Below are 26966 nucleotides of genomic sequence, written 5' to 3' on the forward strand. Positions count from 1 at the left end.
TTACTTTTGGTAGAAAAACTTTGTAAACTGATTTATTAGAAAATTAAATCTTGATAAAATAAACTATTATTTAGTTAAAGGCAAGCTAAAAGAAATTTAACAGTACTCAATAATGCAACGTACTATGCAATTCTAACGACCAATTTAATTTATATATTTTTGTTTGTGCTTGTTAAAAGGCAGAAGGCACCATATGAAATTTGCTAACCAGTAAAGAAATCAGCCTGCTTCTGTCAGTCTTGATTTCAGTTTGTTATCTCAACATTTCAGTTCTACTTAGAGCACTTCGGCTCAGTTTGATTCCTCAGCCACAGTTCATAGAATACGATTATATCTTGTTTTGACATAGGTACAGCTTTTGCTTTTGATACTATTTGTTTCATCTCAATACAAATCACGTCACCTTCTTAGTGCACTTTCAACAGACCTTAGGTTAATTAATCTTATACAATGAAGCGGGGTACGAAGAGTCATGATGGTGTAATGAGGAAAATGAGTTGAAAATAAGAAAATATCAAAATGTTGACAGACGAAGCCAAAAGTTCAAGATTCCCATGGAGATAACATTATGCAGAATTAGATAAGGTAACAATATATAAGGGGATGACAATAGGAAACCGGGCAATGCAAGAAAAAAGATAATGTAGAGCTCAAAATGAGAATGAAACTGAAACAAGATGACGATCTTTGAGACCTAGACCGAAAGCAAGAATGAATCCAAGCCCAAAATTGAATTAAAATGAAATTAAATAAGGCATGGTGTGAAGAATAGAATTTAGTAAAGCCAAGTGTGTAAGTTTCTGGTCCCTGTTTGGTGCCATTCTGTAAGCTTCTAAACTACACCAAATAAAACTTTTTATTAAAATAAAAATTTAATTTTTAAAGAATAAAAATAAAATAAAATGAACTTACTAATGTTGGGATTTGTGAAAAAATGTACTAAGACTATGCTGCTTGATAAGTTTACATCCTAAGATTGCTCTCTCGAGTTTTACAAGAAACCAGTTACAGTAACTCAACAATCAAAAAATGTTACTAACAGCAGTGAATAATTAACACCAACTGCGTCTTTTCGATAGTCTCCCAGTCTAACTGCCACTGCCATTTCTGAGAATTACTCAATCTGTATGAGTGCGTGTATGCACACTAACTTAACGCTTTCAGTAGGGAAAAGTTTGTTCCCATTGCAAGGATGATGTCATAAATATAATAAAAAATATAAAATACAAATAAAGTAACCGACACAATTAGGCCCTATGAGCCTAATTTAGTAAAAATTTAAAATGGTTACAAGTGTAGATCGAGATATAGATAAAATGATTCAATAACATGGGCTCTTTAGAAAAGGAAGAATCATGGGATTACCTAATGGGCGTGTCTACTATAGTGGTCTGGTTTACAAATTAATATATTCAACTCATAAAAGGTAGTTTGAATAAAGAGTAATAATAGATTATTAAATTTTTTTTTAATACAATAAAACTGATATATATACTAAGTAGAATTACATGGACATTTTACAATATAAATAATATAATAATAAGACTGATTAATATTGATTTATCACAATAAAAGTTATATATAGCACAAGATACCAAACCAAGTTGACAACTTTTATTTTACTCATAAGATAACATCACATTATGACAGTAATACTATTAACACCTAATATAATAATAATCACTTAATAAAAAATAACAGAATGTTTCTTACATTTAAATTAACTTATTAACTGTACTAAATTCCTGTAAATTAATTATGAAATGTATTTTTAATACTTTCAACTTTTAACATAAATCTAAACACTTTCTTTTTTTACACAAATAATATTGAAATTATTTTTTTAATAAATACTAATTCTAAACAAAGTAAAATTATTTATTTATATAAAAACATTTCTTTAAAATCAATTACGCTTTTCTCTGGAATAAAAAATAATATATATATATATATATATTTATTTAAATTAAATTTTTTGTAGTCCATATTTCTTGTGTTTGTAAATCCTAGCTAATTACAAAATATAAACTTATTCAGCCGCTACACAAGAACAGAAATAAAGAACACTTACCTACTTTTCTCTTTCCATCAAAGTGCTTACAGCCTAAGCCCACCTTCAGTAATATTTTTACAAAACTTTTTTTTCTCTTTTCACATTTACATTTTTGATAAGTTAACATTTTTATTTAAAAATCTTAACTTATATAAATGCGAAGAGAAAAACAAAAATTTTAAAAACATTACTGAAGATAGGTTTAGGCCTGAAAGCACTTTGACAAAAAGAGAAAAGTATGGTAAGAGTGTTCTTTATTTCTGTAATTGTGGAGCGGTTGAACAAGTTTTATTTTGTAATTAGATATATACACACACACACACACACATATATATATATATATATATAAAAAAAAAAAAACCAGTAAATTTAATTTAAATAAATATATATATATATATATTATTTTTTATTCCAGAGAAAAGCGTAATTGATTTTAAAGAAATGTTTTTATATAAATAAATAATTTTACTTTGTTTAGAATTAGTATTTATTAAAAATATATATGTATTTATTAAAAATATATATATATAATTATATATATACAAATTTTTTAGAAATATATTTTTTTTGTTTAAAACTTATTAATTACTGCTTAACAGAGATTTATCACTTTTGGGTTAAATAATAAATTTGAAATGAAGATTTTATAACAAACCTCTAGCTCTTTAATCAGATTTTAAAAATTAGAGGAAATTATTTTTATAAAATCTTTAAAACTTTTTATGATATAACCTTCTCCCTCAGATTCAGTGAATTACATATTGCCTTTTGTTTATTAACTAAAACGAGTGCGGGCAGGCTTTTATTGTGCACAGTGCGTAGTATTATAACTATAAAACTAGCACGTTGAATACTGCATTATATTGTTAGTAAAAAGGGAACGGCAGAACTACAAAGGCACTACATTATCTGTCTAACTGCACCTGGACAAAAAGCAGTATTCTGGTCTAACATTATCTGGACATCACTTGTCCATCAGATTACAAGTCATGAAGTCATCATAAACAAGTTTTTTTTACACTAAATATAGCATTAAATAACTTTTGAATTATCAGAGTATTTTTGGAATAACGAGGAAAATAGTTGACAATTTTACCATTCTTAAGATTAAGCGCTTCAATCTTTTAGTAAAATTAAATATTATTTTTAACATTTTACAGTTAGATAACAATTATTTATAGTTACTGTGTTGAATATTTTTTAACTATTTGACTAATTCTTAATTGCAAATTAAATGTAAAAAAATATTTTCTCTTAAATTTTTTTCTAGGGCTTCATCTCCATCTTGATACTTTTGTATCCCAGTAAATTATAGGATGTTACATTTCCAACAAAATTTATTAAAATTTTTCTTTTGGTACATATTAGGGAGACTAAGAAAATAGATTAATAGAAACAGTCACTGGAAGAAAAAATTTCATTAAAATATATTATATGTATAGAAAAGTCGAATTGTACAAAAAAAAAAAAAAAAAATTAAATGGCAATGGTCCTTCAATATTTTACAGCGATCAATTCCTGAAAAAGTACTATTTCTTACCATGAACTTCTTCAGTAATGCAATTTTTCAATAATATAGATTTTCTGTCTTTTGCAACCACATTATAACAGGGTTCTACTTTATTCACAATTAATTATAGTCAAAAAGACTTTATTCAGTACAATAAATTATCTAACAGTACTGTACCCTATAATCTAATAGCATAAAATATAATTATTTTAATCAATTTTTATTTTAAGTGTATTTATAAAGACTGGTGTTAGGAAAATTACCATGTAGTTTCATAGACGTCTGCACATACAGATTTCTTGAGTATATGTGCAAAGGGAGAATTGTGGAACCGGTTTGAAAATGGTTTGATCCATGTGAACAGTGTATCCCACATGTCCAAAAAATTGTCAGGATTGAATAACATTGTAAAGTCTTTACACAGAAAGAAATTCAAACAAGCTGTTTGCAGTTTCGTGGGTAAAACTGTATGTAAGAAAATGAAACATTCACGTCATGAGATATTAGAATCTAATAATTATACAGAACCAGGAATATTTAATCAGATAATCTGGTTCTTGGAGATAATAAGAATAATAAGGCTGTGAATGAATGAAAAAGCAAAAATTGAACTTAATACCGGTTCGTTGATGAACACATTCTTTATTGAAACGAAATTGATGAAGACCGTCAAAAAGTGATGGGAAGTAAAGCCCATTTATGGAAGTTATTTGTAGCTATATTCATATGGATCAGTGGATTACCCAATAGTACTAATTAGATAATTTAAAGTATATTTTAACTCCCTTAGTACATACAAAGTCTAAACTCATCAAAGAACTGAAAGATTTCATCCTGCAGGCTCACGGTTTTGGGTAATTAACATACCAGATCAAAACACAAGAACTTCTGAAAAAATTGATATGGAGCTGTTGGTCCTCGATTCTAATTAAAAATGTGCTTGGGCTCTCAAATTACCACGCCTAGTGTTCACTATTTTACGAACTTAGAAAGCTTGACCTTCCAAAACAGCGACCACCCAAGAGCTGAGCTAGATTTACGCAGAAATGTTTTGAGCCACAAAAAAACTAAAACCAAATTTTATATTAGTGGTGTGAAAACAAACAAAATTATTGATACTAGTCAAAAAACTCACAGCAAAGCCAAGAAAATCTACCATATTCATCCAAAATATAGTACAGTATACTTACACTACCTCAGCATTTATACAACTTCAATTTAAAGAAATGAAAATCTTTGAATAAATACATCAAAATAATGGAACTAAGAGCTACACTACTAGATAAATCAAGGTCAACATAAGTTGATATTGCTGAAAAGCCGAATGTTAGGTCCCTGAAAATCTTATTTCCCATTTTGGTGATACTCCCTGACCAGTTAGTCCCAAGAACTCTCAGCCAATCCCTGTGTTTTTTATGTTTTTATGGCGATACCTTAAACCTTACAAATCAAAATTTTTCCACAAGACCTCAAAAACTAAGGATGAATCGCCAGAGATAATCCACCATGGAATTTAAAGTGTTTGATGTCCTTTAAAGAGTTTTGGACAGAAAATTTTGTGCAGAATATGCTAAAGCACATAGGCGTAGAAGGAGAAGCTTGCTGCATACAATCAGATAATCGGTGAGAAAATCTACCAGATTTATGCTTTTAAAATACATATATTACATGGATATAATGTCTTTGAATGAAGAACCAAATGGTCATTCATGATGTGATCTGTATAATGTAACAATCAGAATAAGATATTTCTTTATCAGAAAATAAAAATCACTGTATGTCCAAAGTGCAGATTACATGCAAATAGAAATTATATAATTTATAATAGAAAATATTTATTTGTTGATCAGATTATTTGTTGTATAAAATTTAGATACAGAAAGGTAAAAAAAAAGTTTACAAACTATGTTACATAGAATTCATTTTCCTGCAAAAAATTGAATTTGAAGCATTCCTTAGATAAGCACATTAGTAATTTCTAGTTATTTTGTTGAAGAAAAAATTAAAGGGAATTTCACCTTATTGACATGAGAAACAACATCATATCAACAGTAAATAATAAGAATCATCCAAAAAGTTCTGTGAAAATAACAATTAAGATGGTTTAGGCAGGCGCATAGGATAAATCAAATAATGCAAAATTAAAAAATTCTTATTTAAAAGAATAAGTAAATTAATAAAATTATTAGAGAATATTTATTATCTTACTTTATAAAAGGTTTAAATTCAGTTATTATTTCAGCTTTTATTCCCTCCTAACCTAGAGTCTGCAATTTTCAATGATACCAAGCAGCTATTACTAACTTAATTATAGTGATATGTATCATCTAATCTAATAGCAAATTATAAAAAATGGGGGTCATTTCATTATATTTTTCTAATTCATGGAAATTAACAAATACATTATTATCTATATGTCAAGAGTGTGATACCGATGGGGGGAGGGTGGAGGGGGTATCTCTGAGTGCAGTCTATTATTTTTATTTGTAGTTTTGCCACTGTGTTTTTCATGATGGCCATTATTTTGGTTGATTTTATATTTATATAATTATTTTGGAATTTTATTGTTTATTTTAGGAGGTCTGCACTTAATTTTCTTTATGAAAAGTTTTTTTTAAAAATCACATAATGTATATAGGGAAGCAACAGAGGGAGAATTCCTATCAGCTTCCAGGTTTCATATAAATGAATAGATATTTATATTTTTATTTAATTTTTTAATTTATTGTTATTCTCTAAAAATCAGACAACTAAATACAACTGCTGATTAACATCAACATATGGAAAAATGCTTTTTAACTTTTCATTAAAATTTGAACACAATGTTTTTGTCATAAGTTCAGTAAATAAAATTAGGTAAAAAGCTATAAAACAAGTTTATTAAAATAAAAATTAAACTGCGCTTTAAAATTTTTGAATTAAAGATTACTTTTTAAATATATGTGCAAGCGAGGGCAACATTAAAATCAATCGGTATTGTTTTGGCTTTGATTTAAATAAACTTACACTAAAATACAATAAATATTTCTATTAATCATTTTAAAAAATGTTGAAATTTTACAACACTAAATCATTTAAAAATAAAAAATGAAAGATAATGTTTTTAAAAATCTAATAATATTTATTTCTAATTAAATTTATGTAACTATATATTTTTGTAGATCATATTCTTAGTTAAAAAAAAATTGCTGTTAATATACAAAATGCAGTTTTGTACACACAGATAAAACAATTACAACTTATGCTCATCGAGTAATTTATTTATTTGACACAAATATACATGAGAATCCAAGATTTAACATAACGTCTACAAATTCTTCCTTTCTATGTGCCTCCTATCTGAAATGAAACATCATTAAAAAAAAAGTGCAAAAAGGTTAATTTAACAAACTATTGTATAACATATTAAAAAAATTACACTTACTCTATATATTCATAGACAAGCATTAACTCAGTGAATGCCTTTATGTGATTGATATGCCGCAACTACATGACATAAAATTCGTATGGAATTTTATTTCATACTCATTTTTTTGCATTAGACATGAACAGACATTTGCAATCAAATAGCTCTCTTTATGGTACATTTAAGTATGGTGTCAAAGCAGCTTTTCTAATTTATAGAACATAATTTGTATCACTTCTACAACGTACGTTTTTGTAAGATTTGTTTCAGCTTTGGCAGAGATTTGTGCTTTGGCAGAGAATTGCATACAGAGTCTGTATTGGCAGTCATGTATAGGCAACATTACTCCAGTCATATTTGTGTTAGTTGCCATGCATAACCTAACTTAAAAGAATGCTAAAATCATTGTCCCATGACTTGTGGTGTAACTTAACAGCCAAAAACTAACCTGCTGTTAAAATCTGGAGATAAATTTGTGAGTTTAAGAAGCAAATTTTGTGAAGGGGAAATCTGAAAACTGTCGTTTGTTTCAAGATAATAAGGCAAATTCATAATGAAGAATGTATTATTTAAAAAAAAAACACATTTAAAAAAGAATACAAAAAAGTTACATTGCATTAGCTTACTACAAGTTTAGAATACTTATCACCATCGGTTTGTTAGTTGATAACATGATATTTCGCTGATGATAATAAAATGAATCTATGTTTTGTGTTTTTTCAGAAAAAGTGATTTATCTCTGAAAAAAAATTTGATCTCTTAAAACCTGTTTTCTTTCACAAATTCTATAAGTTTTGAGTTTTAGTAGCTCAAGTATCTAAGTTTCCAAGTGCTATTTACGTTAGATAAATTACTTCTGGCAAAATTTAGAACACGATTCTTATTATTACTTTGTATTAATGTAAACAATCTAGTACAGAATATAGAGGTAAAAAATATCTTACCATAATTTTAATGTGCAAATACTTTCGCAGGATCCTGCATCCTCAATCACAATTGAAAAACCTAAAATATACTAATACCAATAGTTGACTTTCGCGGAATCCTGCATCACTGCCATTTCAGTAATAGCAGTGGAGTTTTGTTACAAAATTTTTTCTTTGTTATTTGTTTGATGTAATTATAGAACTATGTGGCGACTGATGCAGGATCCTATGAAAGTTGACTATTGATATTAGTATTTTTTAGGTTTTTCTGATATTGTGTTTTGATGATAAGTTATTTTTTGAATTTAATCAGCATGGTGGTCGGTATGTTAATACAACATAATTTTTAAAAAATTCAAATAATTCATTCATTAACATATTGACCACTGTGATAATAAAATCTAATATTAAATGAAATTTAACCCACCCAAAGATGGGGTAAATAGGTAAACTTACCATGTTAATTTCAAGAATCGTTCAATTAACACTATTACCATTTTATTAGCGAAGTAGTGAATATGTTAATGAATTATATATTTATATACAAAAGGCAAGTTCTAAAGAAGGAATGATATAAACTATATCTAATAATTACATCATTATTATTCAACTTGAAAGACTTCCACATTATGATTAGAACAAATTTTTCTTATTTCCTTTTGACACTCTTTGCAATTCAAGCTCTCAATATACCAGATATCAACTATCCTTATTACAATAATTGAAAATAATCCCATTTTTATAAATAAAAACTGACAACAAAAGCCAGTATTGTGTTGAAAGATAGACTTGGCAAGCGTATCATGGGCTATATTACACCACCACCACCTACCGCTATAAATATACAAAATAAAATTAAAATATATAAATTTTGTGTATGAGGTTAACTTAACCAATGCTCGCTTTGCTCACTATCCTTGATTAGCAAGCGAAGGTTAGGTTTGGTTCGATTATATATACTTTTAGGATTTATTTAGGGTTTTATCTCACATATTATTATGTTTCACATATATTTTGTATATTTATAGTCATGGTCGTACAACCCATGAGACTACTTGCTAAATCTACCATTTGATGTTAACACTTTATTTAAGAATAAGTGGCAAAAAAAGAAATTAAATACTGAACTGTATAGGCGAATCTAAAACTTTGTTATTATGGTTCCTACAGCAGTGTAATGTGCATACAACTGTTATATCAGCCATCTTCAACTAATTATAATAAACAAATTTTATCACGATAAAAATAGTTAAAAGTAACATAAAATAATTAAAGTTTTTCCCTTTATTTTTGTTGTAATTTGAGTTCTAATTACTAAAGTTTAGTCAATAAGTAAGAGTAGTAGTAACCAATTTAATAGAAAACTATGGCTTTTAACGATTTTAAAGTTTGTGATTTATGGAAACTAATGATTTAGCTACTAACATATTATTTCACATCCTTTTACTTTCCTAGATGTATTATGTAAAAAAAAAAATTAAACTAAAAACAACCATGCTGTGCTGTACAACCACTTACCTTCCAACATAAAAATGTACGAGTATGCAGTTCAACTCCACATTGTTTTCTGCCTATGTAAAATAATAAAAAAACAAAACTATTAAATTAAAAAATATAAAAATTACACAAGCCTGTGATGATGGTTGTTTTTTGGTTTTTGATAATTAACTTACATATTTTTTTTTAGCGTTGAATCTGAAAATAAACAAAATTGCAAAGATGTGATACAGTAAAATAGATATACACTTTTTTTTTAATAAACTAATATAATATATACACTTTTTTGGCTAATACTACGGCATTCTTACAAATAAACAACTGAGTGGTATCCTCAGGTAGGGGGTCATTGACCCTTAATTTCTATTGAAAATTGCCACAAAATAAGCCTAATTTCCATTATACAGCATTTTTAAATTAATTTATTTTTATCTATTTAATTAATTTTTATGAGGTATGTCATGGCCTTTGGTAATCACTCCCATTCTTCACCTTGTAAAATACAATAATTTTATTTCATGTGTCGAAGTTTCTTTGGAGGGCTTGCAATCTGGTGCTTTGCGGTTTTCCTTCTATGTTCTCTATAGGGTTCATCTTGGTGTAACGTCCAGCAATATTCTTCCATCATCGTAGTAGTTCATTTTCCTTGATATCTTCTTTCCATTTCTTTCACGTCCTGATGAAATCTCTTACCCGTCTTTTCACTAACGGCACCCAGATTTTCAGGAAAATAGTCCACATGTAAATTTAGGAAGTGAACCTTCAAGCTCGTTGAATAGCCTAAATTTTTGAACTTCTGCAGCATGTTCACGATGAATGATTTGAAATTTGGGTCCTTCTTATCACCCAGAAACTTGGTTACTACATCTTTAAAAGGCTAACTGGGCTTTTCTTTTTCTGCAAATTCTACTTGTTTCTGAAAGTTACCATTTTTGAGAAGTTTTCTAATGCAAGGACCAGTAAAAACACCCTCTTTTAAATTTGGTGCTTCATAAGACTGGAATTTTTAAAACATTTACCTTCTTTTGGTTAAGACTTTGACACATGCTTCATCAAGCCTAACTTGATATGCAAAGGTGGAAGGAGAACTTAACTTGGATCTACAAAAGCTTTTCGAAGCACATTTTTGGTTCCGCATTCTAATGAAGTTTTTTTTGCCCAATCTTTCCTTATCTGATGGTTTTCTCTGTCTCTGCTACCCCCATTCACACAAAAAAAGGAAACTTTGTATACTCCTTGCTGTATTAGGAGCAGCGATATCATTTTGAGATTACCGCACGAAATACACTTATGATTGTCATATTTAATTTTATAGAGAAAAAATTCCAAATTATTGTAACCCTCTTTTCACAGGACAGAATTTCCAACAGGTACTACCAACTGCTACAAGGTTCTTCTCTTTAAGCCTCATACCAAACAATTCTGAATTTTCTTTGGTCAGATGTTAAGTCTCAAACCAAATCTCTTAGTTCAGATTGCGAATAAAGCTCTGGTGCAGTTACCTCCAACTTCGTACTCCTCTTTGATGTTATCTTCATTTAAATCATTTGTGGAACCGTCTGTTTCAGGTAAATTTTCTGGGGGAATTGGCACTGGTACGTCTGAACCATGAGGAACCGGGTATAAAGCAGATGGCATATTTGGATTCACGATTCTTCAAATTGAAATTGTGAAAATCAGTCAAACAAAAGTAACAATACTTTTGTTTGACCACCACTGGAACTCTTCTTGTTTACCCTTTGACCATTGTCTAAGTCTTTCAACACATGTGTAGTATACATATGTGTTGTGCCCAAATTTTGTCTTTATCTCCAATTTTCACTCTGAAATACACGAGGTACACTTGTCGAAAGAAAGTTGTTATATTTCTTTTTTGCCTTTCCACCATTAATTCACCACAAATGTAACATAAAGAATCTGTAGAATTTTTGCAGCGTCTTAAAGCCATTTTGAAAACGGAAAGCTTGCTTTATGGCCTGAAAATTCATTTTCCATTGACAAAAACATGTTTGATCAGAGGATGGAAAAAATTCTATATATGCATGCTGACGGTTGAAACAGCACTGATAGTAGTTGCACGGTGCATGAATGGTGCAGATAGCTGTTAATATGTTAAGTCTTGTCACAAGCTGTTGGCCAAGCTTTCCCATCTTGTCATCTTCAACCCAAACTCTCCCCTGCTCATCCTCTTCAGGCCACTTAACTACTTAGCTATAAGAATGCATAGTATAAGCCAAAAAGGTGAATATATTATATTCGTTTATTAAAAGAGAAAATGTTTTGTCTTTGTTATATAACATTTTTCAATTTTTTACAAATTTCGAATTTGCGAAAAATCCTGAAGTGATGGAAAAAATTAAGGTTATTTTCAGATTCAGCACTAAAAAATACATAGGAATCGATTAACAAAAGTTAAAAAACATTCCACAACCCAAATTTTGGAGGCTTGTGTTATTAAAGAAAATATAAAAATTACATAATAACAAAATGCAAAAGAAATGTACTTACAAAGAACGGACATAGTCTCTGTAAGAAAACTTGTTTAATATGTTAGGATTTCAAGAAACATTTAAATTTTTAACTTTATGTGACATTAATTGAACTCTAGCACCTGCAGTTGATCCGATTAAAGAATCAGATTTTAGAAAAATGTGATTATTCTACCGCTGACAATGTGGAATAATACAGTAAACCTTTCATAATTTAAAAATAAATCTATAGATCACTGTCTTGCTTGTACAAATAGGTGTAAATAATGTACCATTCTTTGCCTTGTTTGGTAACAGCTTCTTTGTAGAGCAAAAATAAAGTTCAACAGAACTGTAACCTTTTATGTTCACAGATCACAATGTTTGTAAACATTGTAAAACCTTGTACTAGTACAATATCAAAGGTACAGGTAATACCAAAAGGCATATTAGGGTTCAGAAATGTGGTTGATGATTTGAAAAGACAGAAAATATTAAATGAAAGAAATTGCTAAAATCACAGAATGGAGATTCAGCTATACAGATGGGGATCTATCTAACAAGCCAAACTTTTAAGTATGATGACTCATTATCTAATAAAATATAATTAATTGTAAGTTCACTAATTATAAAGCAAACTTTACTTACACTTTAGGTTTACTAGCAGGCACTGCATTTTGAGTCACAGCAGCAGGCTTTTTCTTACCAGCTCCCATCTTACGAAATTTCTTCACATAAGCCTCAATACGGCATTGTATTTTCATCGGATTAATCTCACCAGACTTGTTATGACAAATCTGTTAAAAACAGTTTTCACATTGTAATAAGTAATAAAATAATAATAGTTTTTAAAAGATCTGAGAAATCTTTTCTTAAGTTGACAGCGCTAATGAACCGGTCATGTTACATACTTATTCTAACTCCAACATACATGTGTAATCCATGTTAGTATGTCTATCATTAAACGACAAACTAAGTTGAATTTGTTCTAAAAAATAAATAAATTGTTAATGAGCATTAATATTATCTAAGAATATAAATGACAGTATTAAAAAAATGGAAGCTTGAGTGGCACAAGGGTCCATGAGAGCTATAGTATATACCGATTCGCAGTTCATATAATTGGTGCTCATCTACCATTACAAGACAAAAAGATGAACATACTTAAGGTGGATGTTCACATCAATCCGGGATTTTTGTTATACTAGAGCGTAAATGGAGATTCCTGTGCACTCTATTGGTTGTACACTTGATACAAGTGTTGGCTACTAATGCACGGTGTACTGGCACGAATTATTGTTAAACAACGACAACAGTCAGTCATAAAGAACATGGCGTCCAATGTAGTGAATGGATATCTGGAACAGCGAATTGTAATAAAATTTCTCGTGAATGAAGGCACATAAAGCCCACTGAGATTTATTCCCGACTTCTTATTCATTCCATAGTACGGTGATTTGACTCTTAGTCACAGTAAAAAATTTGAGAGGTGCAAAAATTTTAAAGAAGGCCATACATCAGCGAGTGATGATCCCGGTTGAGGCAGTTCAGAGTCTACTGTAGTCATTCCCATGAACATTCATCAAGCGGAAGAACTAATCCTTAATAATCGATGAATAACTTGTCAGCAAATGGCAGATAATAAATGTATCTGTCACAACTGTAAACAATATCATTAAGGACAATCTGAAGTCGCTCTAAAAAAAAAAGTGGCCTGGTGTGATCACTAAGATATTCTGTTTCTGCAGAACAATGCCCGAACACACAAAGCCTACCGCACACAATATGCGTGCTACAAGATCTTGGCTGGGTGTTACTGCCACACACCCCTTACAGTCTGGACCTTGCTCCCAGTGATTTTCACCTATTTGGGTACTTGAAATTGTTCTGGGAGGCCAGTATTTCAACAGCAACGATGAAGTGAAGCAGTCAGTCCAGTCTTGGTTTTGACATAACGACAAATCTGTCTATACTATGGGTATCCAAGCGCTAGTGAAACGCTGGGATTAATATATAAATGTAGCAGGGGATTACAATGAGAAATAAAAGTATTTCTTACTATCACAAGTGTGTCCTACATTTATTAAAAATTAACAGTCCTAGATTGACCTGAACGCTCCTCGTAAATAAAGAAAATATTTTAAGGAGGTGGTAGGGATTAGGTTTTGAAATAGGAGCTAGTTTTCCACAATGATCTGAAGAATTATACTTGTCAAGATATTGTTTCAGAAATGTTATCAGCATAACAACAATCTATGCTGATCAAGAAGTATTCATATGATACAATGTAATGTCTATAGTTCTCTGTTAGGCACCAGGAAAATGATACCAGACACCAATGAATGTTGTCACTGAACTTCTGAAGCTACTACTCACATTAATAAACAAAATGAGAAAGTGATGTCACATATACAAAAAAAAAAAAATACATTTTGAATAAAAGCTGCATGTATATATATATAACACATCTTTAGAGTAAATCATAGTATTAAGAAGTCATCTTTACATTTCTCCATCTGAAAATTAAACATTAATATATGATAATCAGCCAATACTACATTATTTATTCGTATGTGGAAATGCAATATAAAAATTACAAATAAATTAGGTTTATATCCATTACAGCAAACCAACTAATAAACAACAAACATTCTATTTCTGATATTAACACAAATACAAATGAAATTTCAATTTGATAAACCATCAGTATTTAAGGCAGATTGTCTTAAAGAACTGCAACGGATAGCAATATACTTGTGTAAATAAGAGCCAATTTTCATTGTTTTAGTATTTTTGTAATGCAATTATAAAATTATTTCAATCAAGAAAAATTAAGGTAACACATGTTTCAATATTCAGTACTAGGTGGTTTATTTAACAAATTTAAATATATATATATATATATATATAATATGTAAAGGGTATACATTCATTGCTGACACTAAAGTGGTCTGAGAAGTGATCACATTAGTCAGTCCATGATGAAAGTCTCTTTGAAGGGACTGTTACAGCCCCTTCTATATATATATATATATATATATATATATAAATATATACATTACATATACACATATAACTGTATTTGTTTAAAATAATCAAAAACACATTTGACAACCCAAGTACAGAATTACAAAGTAAATAAAATGACACTTACCATATATTTTTTTTCTTTAATCCAATAGCACTTTCATGGGATCCTGCATCATCAATTGTATATAAATAAAATTACATAACAAATTTTTTTAAAATTACGATCATATATACAAAATATGAAGTCAATTACAAATTAAAATATATACCGTGTAACCTGGCCAGCCAATGTTACCAGTGTAAAATTCTTAATTGACGTTAATTATATTTATCATATGTACTTATTTTATTTAATTAAGATCATATTTTGTATATATGATAGTAATTTTAATCTTTTAATTTTTATTCTAAAAACAATTTGTAATGTTTAAATTTATATACAACTGATGATGTGGGATCCTGCAAAAGTGCTATTGGAATAAAGAAAAAAAAGTTAAGTGTTTCCTTTCCTTTTCATTTCATTTCCTTTGTAATTCTGTACTTGGGGTGGTCAAGTTGATTATCGACTAAAAACACACGATTATAAATAATAATAAAATTAAAATATTTACTTACTTCTTGTTTTTATAATATTTAACATTAGTGCTTTTGTGATGCACACTGCTTGATCAGATGTACAAATTCGAAGAGGATGTTGTCTCTTTTTGATTAGGTTGTATAAGGGTAATGGAAGGAAATTTTTATTACATACTGCTATCTTAGACTAGTTACAGCGAGACTGTTATAGTTTCTGACTATGATCAATAGAAATTATTCTGATTGATTGACTGTGAATTTGACTACGATTAATAAACATTTCCCTCCTTTACCAGTTTGCAAACTAATTAAAAGAAAACAAGTCTCTTTAAATTTATTTTTATTTTTACGTCTGAGGAAGCGGTGTTCATCAAGAAAGCACAAATGTTAAATATTACAAACACAAGCGGTAAGTGAATACTTTTATATTATTAGTATTACTGATAATAATTATTATATACTGCTATGATGCAGTATATATGATGGTTAACTACAAATTCATTAATATATACATACACTCAACACTGAATATGGATGCTTACGAACAAACAACAATAAAAATATGTTGGCAAAATAACCTACTACATCTAATAGCATAACTAATTTTTAGGGAGCAAGAAAGTTTGCAATATACATCTTATGTCAAATTGCTGAATAGACAGATTTATGAAATTTTATGCAAAACCAGAGTTGTATCTAATCGTTTTAAAATGTAAAATTTAAAACACAGAATTTATCTTGAAAAGTACGCTCAGTATGTAAAGGGTATACATTCATTGCTGACATTAAAGTGGTCTGAGAAGTGATCACATTAGTCAGTCCGTTATGAAAGTTTATTCGAAGGGACTGTTACACAGCCTTGTGATCCTCCCAGTACTTTTTTATACATTCTGATTTCCACGCCCTTTCTGGTGTTGAGATTTCTTCTTATGAGTGTGAAGCGAGTGTTTTTGTTCTTGATTTTCTTGTTTAATTTTATTTTATCTGTGGTGTCTTCTGGTGTAAAGTCAATTTCCTTCAAATTCTCTCTTATTTCTCTGATCCAGCTGCATTCTGATTTGGGGTTTTTCAAGCCAAGATTGTACTGTACCAGCTGCTTCAGAAGTCTCAAATCTTGCATCTTCATGATATGTCCAAAAAATCCTAATTTCCTCTTACACATAGTATCAGTGATTGGTTCTAACTCTTTGTACAAAACTTTGTTGGGCACAATCCACCATTGCCCATCTTTCTGGTACTTTTTGTTCGTGAAGGTTCTTCCAATTCTTTTGATTTTCAAGAGTCTCAGAGTCTTTGATTGTTCATTCAGGTAGAAGAGTGTTTTTCCTGCATAAGTAGCTTCTGGTTTTATAACTCTGTGGTAGTGTAAAATTTTTACATTTATCAAGAGGCATTTTTTATTGTATGTGTACCAGGTTAATTTTTGTGCTTCAGCTAGTTTGTTTGTTCTTATTTGGATTGAAATTTTTTCGTTTAGTTTGTTAGTTAATATTTCTCGAGGTATATAAATTGGGTTACTATTTTGATTTACCGTTTAAGTTTACTTCTTTTAATTGTGTTGGTTTTTGGGGCTAGTTTCTGTCTTTTTGAGTGATATTTTGCGGCGAATTTTATTTGCAATGTTTTGAAGTTCTAATATCTGTGATTTAGCTTTGTTGATGTAGATTACCTTACCAGCAGTGAGGATCGTTGGTGAAACCGAGTTTGTTTTGATTTTTTGGCCTATTTTTACTTTTGGGGGCACTTTTTGAGTCATTCCTCATTACCATTTGTAGAGCGCAGTTGAATAACAGCAGTGTCAGCCCATCGCCTTGGCACATTCCTCTTTTGATCTAAAATGGTTCTGAGAGTTTACCTCTGAATTTCACTTTTGGTTTACTGTTTGTAAGAATAATTATATTTATTAATTTGGGATGTAGTCCGAATCATCTTAGATTTTTAGTAGGATTCTCTGTGGATCCCAATTATCTGTTAATTGGAAAAGCCAGGCTCCGAATGGGTGATTTGGGAAACTTTTATTGCATATTTGGAGAAAGAAAGGATTGCTGAAGGGGTGTGATGTTCTCTTGGACTTTCCTTCTTCGTGTTTAAGTTTGGCTTTATTGCTATTTTGTTGCTCGGTTAAAGATTTTTTTTTTGTTTCTTGTTGGTTATGTTATGTTACATTACTTATTATTATTATTGTTATGTTTTGATTTTTTTGTGATGCATTTTATGATTCATTGTGTGTTTTTACCTTTCGGGTAGGTAAAGTTGAGTTCCTTTGTTCTTGGAAAGTCATTGTCTTATTGAGACTTGGCAAGATGTGTTTTGCTTGGAGTTTATGTTATTAGTAAACCAATGGAATTGGCATCAGTGGCATCCTGCCTGAGGCTTGACTGAAAGATGTCATTGCTGAGGTACTGAAGATGACCTATGGTAAAGCCCATAAGGGCTAGGTATGGAGGGGATGGCATGGCGACTAAACCGTTACATGGAGGGCGTCTTGCTCTATGGGACAAGAAGTGGTTACAATCATACACTTTCTTGAAGTCTACAAACATTACCACCATGTCTCTGCTTCTTTTTCTGTTGTAATCCATTATTAGCTTGAGACTCGTCTCAATAATTGAGAATAATTTTTGAAAGAATTTTATATGATGTGTGTAGGAGTGAGATTCCCCTGTAGTTGTTAGGATCTGCTTTGTTCACTTCTTTGTGTAGCGGTGGATAAGGGATGTCATCCAATGTTCTGGTAGATCTTCTTTGATCCAGATTTTGACAAGATGTTAATGAAAGGCGATTTTTTCTGGACTTAATGCACATATGACATATCTCTTGCCGCTTTGTAATTTTTCATCTCACCCAGTGCTTGGTAGATTTGTGAGGGGGTTGATGTTTTTCGGTGGTGCTGTTGTCACATCCGAAAAATATCAACCACATGAGGGGGTTGATGTTTAGGAGTTCTGTTGCTACATTTAGTGAGAATTTCTGAATTATCTTTAGAATTTAGTGAGAAAATTAATGTAAATACAACCAATAAAAAGTAAATAAAAACTTAAAAGATTTTTTTTTTTTACTGAAGCAAAACGGACAAAAACTAAGACAGAAAATCGTATTACTCTTTCTGTACCTAACAAACATTATTCCTAATATAGCAACATGAAAAAATAAAATACATGGAATGTATTTTATTTTAAATCATGGTAACAGAATAACAAACCTCAATTACAGTAATTGTTTGAAATTCCCTACTTTCCTTCGTTATCTATACAGGACTCTGCCTGACGTAAAATATTTCTGGTGGCCTTCCATATCGTCTCAAAATCATTTTCTATAAATTCAATAGCATTTTGTATTTTATAAGTAACTCTGCTCTAGTATTAAATTTTTGTTGATTACTATCGTTATCATACAGCCCCAAACGAAGTAATCGAGTGGTGTTAAGTTGGCAACATGGTGGAGCAATTAATTGCCCCACCGCATCCACTTCAGTTTAAGATATTAGCATTCAAGTAACTTCTAGATGCTACAGAAAAATTAGGCATTGCACAATTGTGTTGGAAAATCATTTCTCATCTAGTTTGTAAAGGTATATCCTCAAAAAGAGCCGGCAAATTATTTTTTGAGAAATGAATGTATGCATCTCCCGTAAGGTTTTCATTGAAAACAAATGGTCCCAGAATTTTGTTATAATAATGCTACACCACAAAACATTAATGTAAAATCAGAGTTGGAAATGAGTTTCCACAGTACCATGTGAATTGACTTCACTCCTTAAATGATTATTTTTACAAATAAAGACTCTGTTTCTTGTAAAAGTGGCTTCATCAGTAAATAAAATTGAATTTACCTTATCAGTGTTGTCTAGAACAGTGTTTCTCAACACAACTGATACTATGGACCAATAAAAATTTTAAGGTTGTATTGCAGACCACACAAAATTTATATACAAAATTAGTAATTCACAGACTAATTACTTAAAAAGTTCAAGAGTACTCTAACCTTGCAGTTGTACAGTAAGCAGTGTTCGGTTTTTTCTCAGTTGTGTGCATTATTATTGCAATTAAAAAAATGAGTAGTAATGCATTTAAAGGTTGTAAAATTATGTAATAAATATAAAGAAGTTCACGAAATACAAAAATTTTTCTGCGGACCATGAATGGTCCATGAACAACCGGTTGAGAAACAGTGACCTGTAAGCCAATGTCCAAGGCTCCAGGTGTTGATGGGATCAGTGAACGTGCATTCCAGAATGTTCCATCCGCTCTTACAGCAACAATATCCACTATATTCACATTAATTTTGTACGTTGGATATTTTCCGAATTGCTGGAAAACTGCAAAGGTGGTATGCCTACCCAAACCTGGGAAAAGTCTGCTCTTTCCCCAGAATTACAGGCCGATTTCCATATTACCAGTGTTGTCAAAGCTATTCAAAAGGTATTTCTGGAGAGACTTAGGCGACATTTGGGAAAAAAGTACGGCCTGAGCAATTTTGGTTCAGGGAGGGCCACTCGACAACCGTCCGTCCAACTGATTAAAATAATAGACAGTCTTGTTGGGGGCCTAAATAGAAAAGCGGTAACTGCAACCGTTTTTCTAGATGTGGCTAAAACCTTTGAAAAAGTTTGGCATAGTGGCTTGCTATATAAACTCACGCATACGATAATTCCCTGTCGCTATATCAGATTGATACGGTCTTATTTACTAGACCAACAATTTGTTGTACGTGTACGGATAACAATCTCCTCCACCAGAGACATAGCCACTGGAGTCTTGTTCTTGTACATGACCTACATCAATGATATGCCACTGTCAGAAGGAGTCAAAACAGTTCTATACACAGACAACAAGGCATATTATTATGAATCGAGAAGTGTAGATTAAGCGATCAAGAGACTCCAAAGGTAATTGGATCTAGTAGAGCTGTGGCTCGATATGTGGAGAATCAAGGTCAATGGTGAAAAATCGGTGGCAGTGATGTTCACATACAAGACACGTCCTCCAGCCAGGGAGCTGGAAATCTCAGGAGAGAAAATCCCCTTTGGGAAAACAGTTTGGGAGTAGTCCTGGATAAACGGCTTACCTTAGGAGAACATGTTAAATATGTGACCCAAAGGGCAAAGGCCGTCAGGGCCTCACTATACCCAGTACTGAACAGTGCCAGCCTATATCCACTGGCGACATTTGCATTTTTACATTATGATATTGATAACACTATACTTCCTTTATCTATATGATAATTTATGACATGTACAATAAAATTTTTAAAAATATTTCAAGATATACATTTCAATTTAACTTTTTTACATAATTAATTAGTTTGCCAGTGTAAATTATTTTCTGTAATTATCTTCTTTTTTTTTAAAGAAAAGGAATGTTTATTAGGTACAGAAAGAATAACATGATTTTCTGTCATTTTGCTTCAATAAAAATTCAATTTTTAAAAGGTTTTATTTACAAGTTTTGTTACTAAATCTTCTGCATTTATTGGACTTTAACAAAGTTAATTTACTACAAACATAAAAAAAATTGTTTTTCAATTGTGTTTTATGTTAGATAACACAAAAACTACTGGGGTTACAGATATGGGACCTTTATTATCCTAACGAGCTCAAATTATAAGAAACCACTAACCTTACTCCTTGATTTGGGTCCTAAAAATTACAGTAGGGCTTCAAGAGCTGAAAAAAATCTGGGTGAAATCTTTTGCTAGCCATTACTTGAAAATAAGCTACTCTAGACCTATGCTTATATGAACTTTTTTCATTATTTTTACCAGTAGAACATGTCCTGAAAGTGTCTCAGTTTCTTTGTGAGAAAACCTGTATAAAGGGTGGCATAGAATAAGTACGAAGAACTTAATGTACAAGTGCATCAAACCAGCCGAATGGATGAAAGAAAAACTTCTTATTTCTGTTTTTTGTTTGTTTGGGCAAAAAACGTAAAAAAACTGTTTTGGTCCACAAGAAGTGCTCATAAGTAATCAATAGTTTGTGTATTTATGAATTTGCTAAGCCATACATATAACAGTATTTATAAGTATACTCTATATAGTAGGAAAAGATAAAAGCGCATTGGTTTCTTATTACCTTCTTTGTTGAAATAAATTTATGGTAAATATCAGCATGACAAGCCTACAAAGATGTAGATAATACTCAGCCCAACAATTGATTCCTTTACTTTATACACCACAGGGACTGGATAGTGAAACATAATTATTCTCAAAAAGCAACTAACTTTGCCTCTACACTTCTGATTTATGTATTGCAGCCATACAAAAGACTGGGAGAAATATTATACAGAAATAAATCAACAGAGTGGTGACTATACTACAATACAATGCTCACATCTTTGAATTTAAAAAATTAAAATTGAAAATAAACTTTCAAAAAAATGTACCTTGGGTACAGCTCTTCTTAATATTTCTTTATAATCTTCTTGGCATAATGAGGCTTTAATACCAGTTTAACTTCTTCAACAACACGTTCTTGTCGGTTTAACTTTTTCAAAAACTGCACACAAACAAGAAATCAATTAAAACAAGTGCAAATATCACTAAACCCTTTATAAATAGCTTGTATGAAAATCTTTTCAACTATTATCTAATAATATATTTGGTATAATAAAAAATCTGATGTGGGCACCACATAACTTCCTTGTAGATCTATTAAATTATATACATACACAACATATTTGTTGCACTTCATTTAAACTTATTTCATTTGCAAGTGAGATATGATCCTCCAATTCTTAAATAAAAGTGGATGGTTACACAATTGCTAAAATATTAGTTTTTATTAACATCAAATATTTATAAAATTATTAATTCAACAATCTTACCTGAAATATTAGGTTAGAGTAAAACTCCTTCGATTACTATATAAATAAATTATTTACCAAATAATCTAATAATAAAAACTGATTATTCTATGCTGTAAAGTCAAAATTAATATTTGTAACCAGTATACAGGAGTTCACTAAACGGCATAGTTTAATTATTATTAACTTTTATTTATACAACACACCAGAAATCATGTGCATATTATGCACAAGTGAAGAAAAAGTTCAACAATCACTTTAAATTGAATACAATTCAAAAATGTATTTTATTTTTCTGTCAAATAATAAAATGATGTTTAAAAAATAAATATACAATTTTTTTAAGAATTTGCAAAAAAAATCCAAAAATAATACGATCCGCAATTAATATTAAATTATCAAATGTTTCAGCAAATATTACATATACACATCTGTAATGCCTACTAAATTTCATTTACACATTTTTAAATAAAATTTTATTTCGCCATTTTTTTTTTTTATTATCATTTAATTACTTACTGTAATTTTTTTTACAATTACAGGTTAATAATTATTAAATCAATATATTTAAATTAAAAAAAAGACAAGTAAAAAAGTTAAAAAAAAAACAAAAGGAGATGATGTCTGATTTGAACCGATCTGCTCTGCTGCCTTCCCTTTAAGATCCAAATATTTTATTAATTAAAATTTTTATTTTATATTCAATTGTAGTAAAAAAGGGAGGTGTATAACTACATGTTACAACAGTGCTAACTCCAAAATTTCAACATCCTATGGCAATCGTTTTTGAGTTATGCAACATACATATGCACATACATACAGACATCACACGCTGTAACCAGTCAAAATGAATATCTCTGTTGAAATATGAAAACTGAAATGTTTCGCATCACAACACTTCCATTATTGTACAAGTAATTAAAATATAATGGAAATAAAAGAAATGAAATTTCACTGCTTATTAGAGAAATATTTTTAGATAAGTTAAGCATACAGATTGTGTACATAATATTACTATGTGTTCTTTAATCATTTTTATCAGTTACTCTTAGCAGAATCTGAATTTAGAGCCGGTTATTAATACATTAGTTAATCTTTACATAACAAATTGAAATGAAAATATAAAAATTTTTCAGATTTAATTTCAATTAAGACTAATCAGTTAAGCAGATAAATGTTTTATTATAATTTTGCTCCAACATTTTTACAGTTAGGGCTATATATTAAGAAATGGAATATATATTTTCAGGTACATTTTCTTTTTTTTTATATATTTTCTAATAATTCAAACAGTTAAGACACTGGTGAACCAGAATTACAATACAAAAAAAGAGAAACAAGAAGACTTGTTGATGTCAGCTTCCCCTTTCCCTTTATCAAATTATCAGCTCACACAACACATTCTTACCTACCAATTAACTCCTCTTACAAACTTTCTCTACTTTTGTTATTTTTTTCAGGTCTTCATCACACAATTTAATCATATTTTTCTGGGACATTTTCTTGAAAATATTACATTTATATATTTTAATTTAATATTTTCATTTGCAGATTTCTTTGTAAATCTCCAAACCATCTACAAAACTTCCCTGTAGTATTCTACATCCTAGAGATCCTCCTCTCGTCACAGCAAGTTCATCTCTTCATAATATTTTTTCTAAGTTTTCCAAACATTTCAATTCACGCATCTGTACTTTATTATATTTTCTTCTTGTAGAGTCTGAAATATATGTTAATTCAGAGGCATAATAAATAACTTTAATGTTAAGTACACATTTCACTGGCTCTTACTTATGCTATATTTAAATTTTATATGTGGATAAAATCTCTTGCCATATGTAATTTATTACTAATTTTCTGACCTATCTACCAATTCTTGGATTTTCTAACAACTAAAATTTTTGTAACAATTTCCACTAGTTTTTGTATTTGCAGGCTGTCTCTTCTACATTTTTATTTCTCTATGCTTATCTGCATCCCCTACTTTCCGATTTCTTCCACCCAAGCATTAAGATGATTTTAGACTGCGACTGTGTTCTAAAATTTAGAGCAGATGTTGATAATCAAGAGGGTAAAGAAGATTTGGAACTGTTTTTAAAGAAAACTCAAAAGAATAAATAGTTAAATTTATTCATGACTTTCTATTAATTTTTAAAATAACTGCAGACTAAAATTTTAGTGAATTATTAATGGAGATAAATCTGCAGCGTAACAGTAGTTCAATAACAACTGAATGATCAATGTATGTAAAACATCTAGATATTTTTTGTAGCTTTACAAAAGGGGCCTGCAAACAACCGTACCACTTGTTTAGTTAGGTATGTGTAGCTTTTTACATTCCCAAATTGTCGGCCAGGATGTGTTACTAATTAGAAGAAAACAATGGAACAGTGCCAAACCAGTTCTTTTCAACACTTCAGTAAGCTCCCTTGATAAATTCTTCTGGTCGCTGTTCTGTTGTCGGGTTCAGACATACGCCCAGTGATCTACTGGTATAACAAATTACAAAGATGTCTAGGACCCTGATGATTCAGCCACGCACAAAATCAGTTAATTCAAAAGAAATAAATATTTTTACAAAATTAATGATTAATTTGACATGTAGATTCAAAATAACCGTATTAATGAGTTTAATCATCAATTTAACAAAAATAAACACTACATTCATATTTTCTAATCGAAAACAATCTAGATTTAATATCGTCACTTGTCAAGGGATTTACATTTTAGATATGCCTATTAAGATAATTATAAGGAGACAGATCCAGTGTTTTTCGTAATTACAGAACGGGCCAGATTAAGTAAAATACTATTATAATGAAGGTTTTATCATTTAAAATACTTGAAAATTAACATGTTCTACATTTATAGCGATTTAACAAAAAAGAATTCAATAATCCAGACTTCCCCAACTATTATTGCCCACTACGTATAGTTGCAAACTTCAACAGACCCAAATATAAGGAACACAAATGTTTGTACTCTTATAAATACTAACAGGAAGTCAAACTTACATATGACTTATATAAGTTTCTCCTGTTAAAGTTTTAATTCTTAAAGTTAGTTTGTTAATTGGCATATGAGTAGATATTACCACTCCATACAAACTTTAATGTTATTTTGTAAATAATGCTATTACTTGTTCTGATTTAAAATATTACTCTATATGTCTCCTGTCTTTAAGTTATGTATATATGTTGAACAAAATTCTAACCTTGCAAAAAAAAAAAAAAAATTAATACAGCAGGAGACTAAAAAAAATCTGAGATGGTAAGTGCTTACGGATTGTCAATGATAAAATTTACAATGCAGCTAAATAGAATGACAATAAATAATTGGCAAATATTGATAACTGGGTAATTCATATATAAAAGAAGATAGTAAGAAGAGTACTAAACTACTAATAAATAGATGTAAACAATAAACAACTGTAATGAATTCTGACTTTTATATCCACTAATCATTTATTGTTATTAAAAAAAACTTCATATTCCAAATTATATAATTTAAAAAGCTTTTGTTTTAAAGCAAAATTTATTTCTCAGAATTTAAAAAATTAATATCAAAATACAAAAAAGGAAAGAAAGGTGGTACACACATATGGGGGATTATAAAATGTTACCTTATCCTTCACCTGCATCTCAACAGCTGAACTGGGAAGCTCATCCAAAATTTTCAATTGATCTTCATCCAGTTTAACACCAACCTCCTTTCTACCAGTACCTGCTAAATTATTACAAAAATAATGATACCCGTAAAAAGTAATGCAGATTTTATGTAAAAAAAAAAGAAAGTAAATAAAAAACCCTAAGCACATTCTATCTTACAAAGGTACACAAAAAACATATGAAAAGCATTCTATTTTACTGTATAAAATGAAAAATAAAAAAAAAGTTACAATTTTTATTTATTTTTTACAAATTTCAAGAAGTGATTGTTCTCTAAATCTGTGGGAAGTGCTGCTGAAAATTTTTTTTTTTCTGTTATTAGTTTAATCATTTATTAAGCAACACAATGCTGAAAGAACTGCATAATAGTCCCAAAGAAATAATTCACAAAGAAATGAGTTCCAAAGAAAATAATTCTAAAAAAAATAATAATGAACACGTTCTTACAACCTGTTTTCTTGTACAGTTTTGCAATACGATCTAGTTTTTCATTTTGCCAGTGAAAATTAAAAGCCTTATAATACCGTCATCCTTATCATATCATAAATGACCTTTGAACTTTTATTTCGGACTAATATAAAAATCTGGGCAGGGCTATAATAAAAATAGTCCTACCCAAATTGTTAAATCATTATTTTAACTGGTCGTGTTAATAGTAAAATGAGAATTTAATTATGTCACTTCTCAATTTATTTTTGAAAATTATTAACAAAGAAAAAGTCTTTGAATTTCTCCAGAATAAATTGTGTTCTACACAGTTTGTAACTGTATGTTTTTAGCAGCACTTGAAATGATAGTAAGAAGTACGTTTCCTTTATAAAGAATTGTGGAAAATAGTTTGAAACAATGCTTGTATTTGGTATAGTCTACGATTATTATAAGCAGAGGATATATGATGATATCACATCTGCAATGGTGTTTACAAAGAATGAACTTAGACGTTCCACCATAAATCACATCAACTATAATCCACATATTATCAACCCAGTGTCTGTTTGTTACCTGTACGCATATTATCAGTATGACATT

The 26966-nt window shown here is 29.8% G+C and overlaps 2 protein-coding genes and 1 pseudogene across 2 annotated transcripts in view; all 3 read right to left on the reverse strand.

Annotated features, from left to right (window-relative positions):
- LOC142317995 (nuclear pore complex protein Nup214-like) overlaps positions 1-1105 on the reverse strand; it is a 60598-nt gene extending 59493 nt beyond the window's left edge. The window contains exon 1 of the mRNA XM_075354529.1: positions 1041-1105. Coding sequence (XP_075210644.1) covers positions 1041-1105 — 65 coding nt within the window. The remainder of the gene's footprint in view (positions 1-1040) is intronic.
- LOC142317994 (uncharacterized) overlaps positions 1-26966 on the reverse strand; it is a 483222-nt gene that overhangs the window by 148846 nt on the left and 307410 nt on the right. The window lies entirely within an intron of this gene.
- LOC142317996 (uncharacterized) overlaps positions 6001-26966 on the reverse strand; it is a 40187-nt pseudogene continuing 19221 nt past the window's right edge.

Source organism: Lycorma delicatula, chromosome 1 (assembly GCF_047948215.1).
Source record: "Lycorma delicatula isolate Av1 chromosome 1, ASM4794821v1, whole genome shotgun sequence".
In the NCBI taxonomy this organism is placed as follows: Eukaryota; Metazoa; Arthropoda; class Insecta; order Hemiptera; family Fulgoridae; genus Lycorma; species Lycorma delicatula.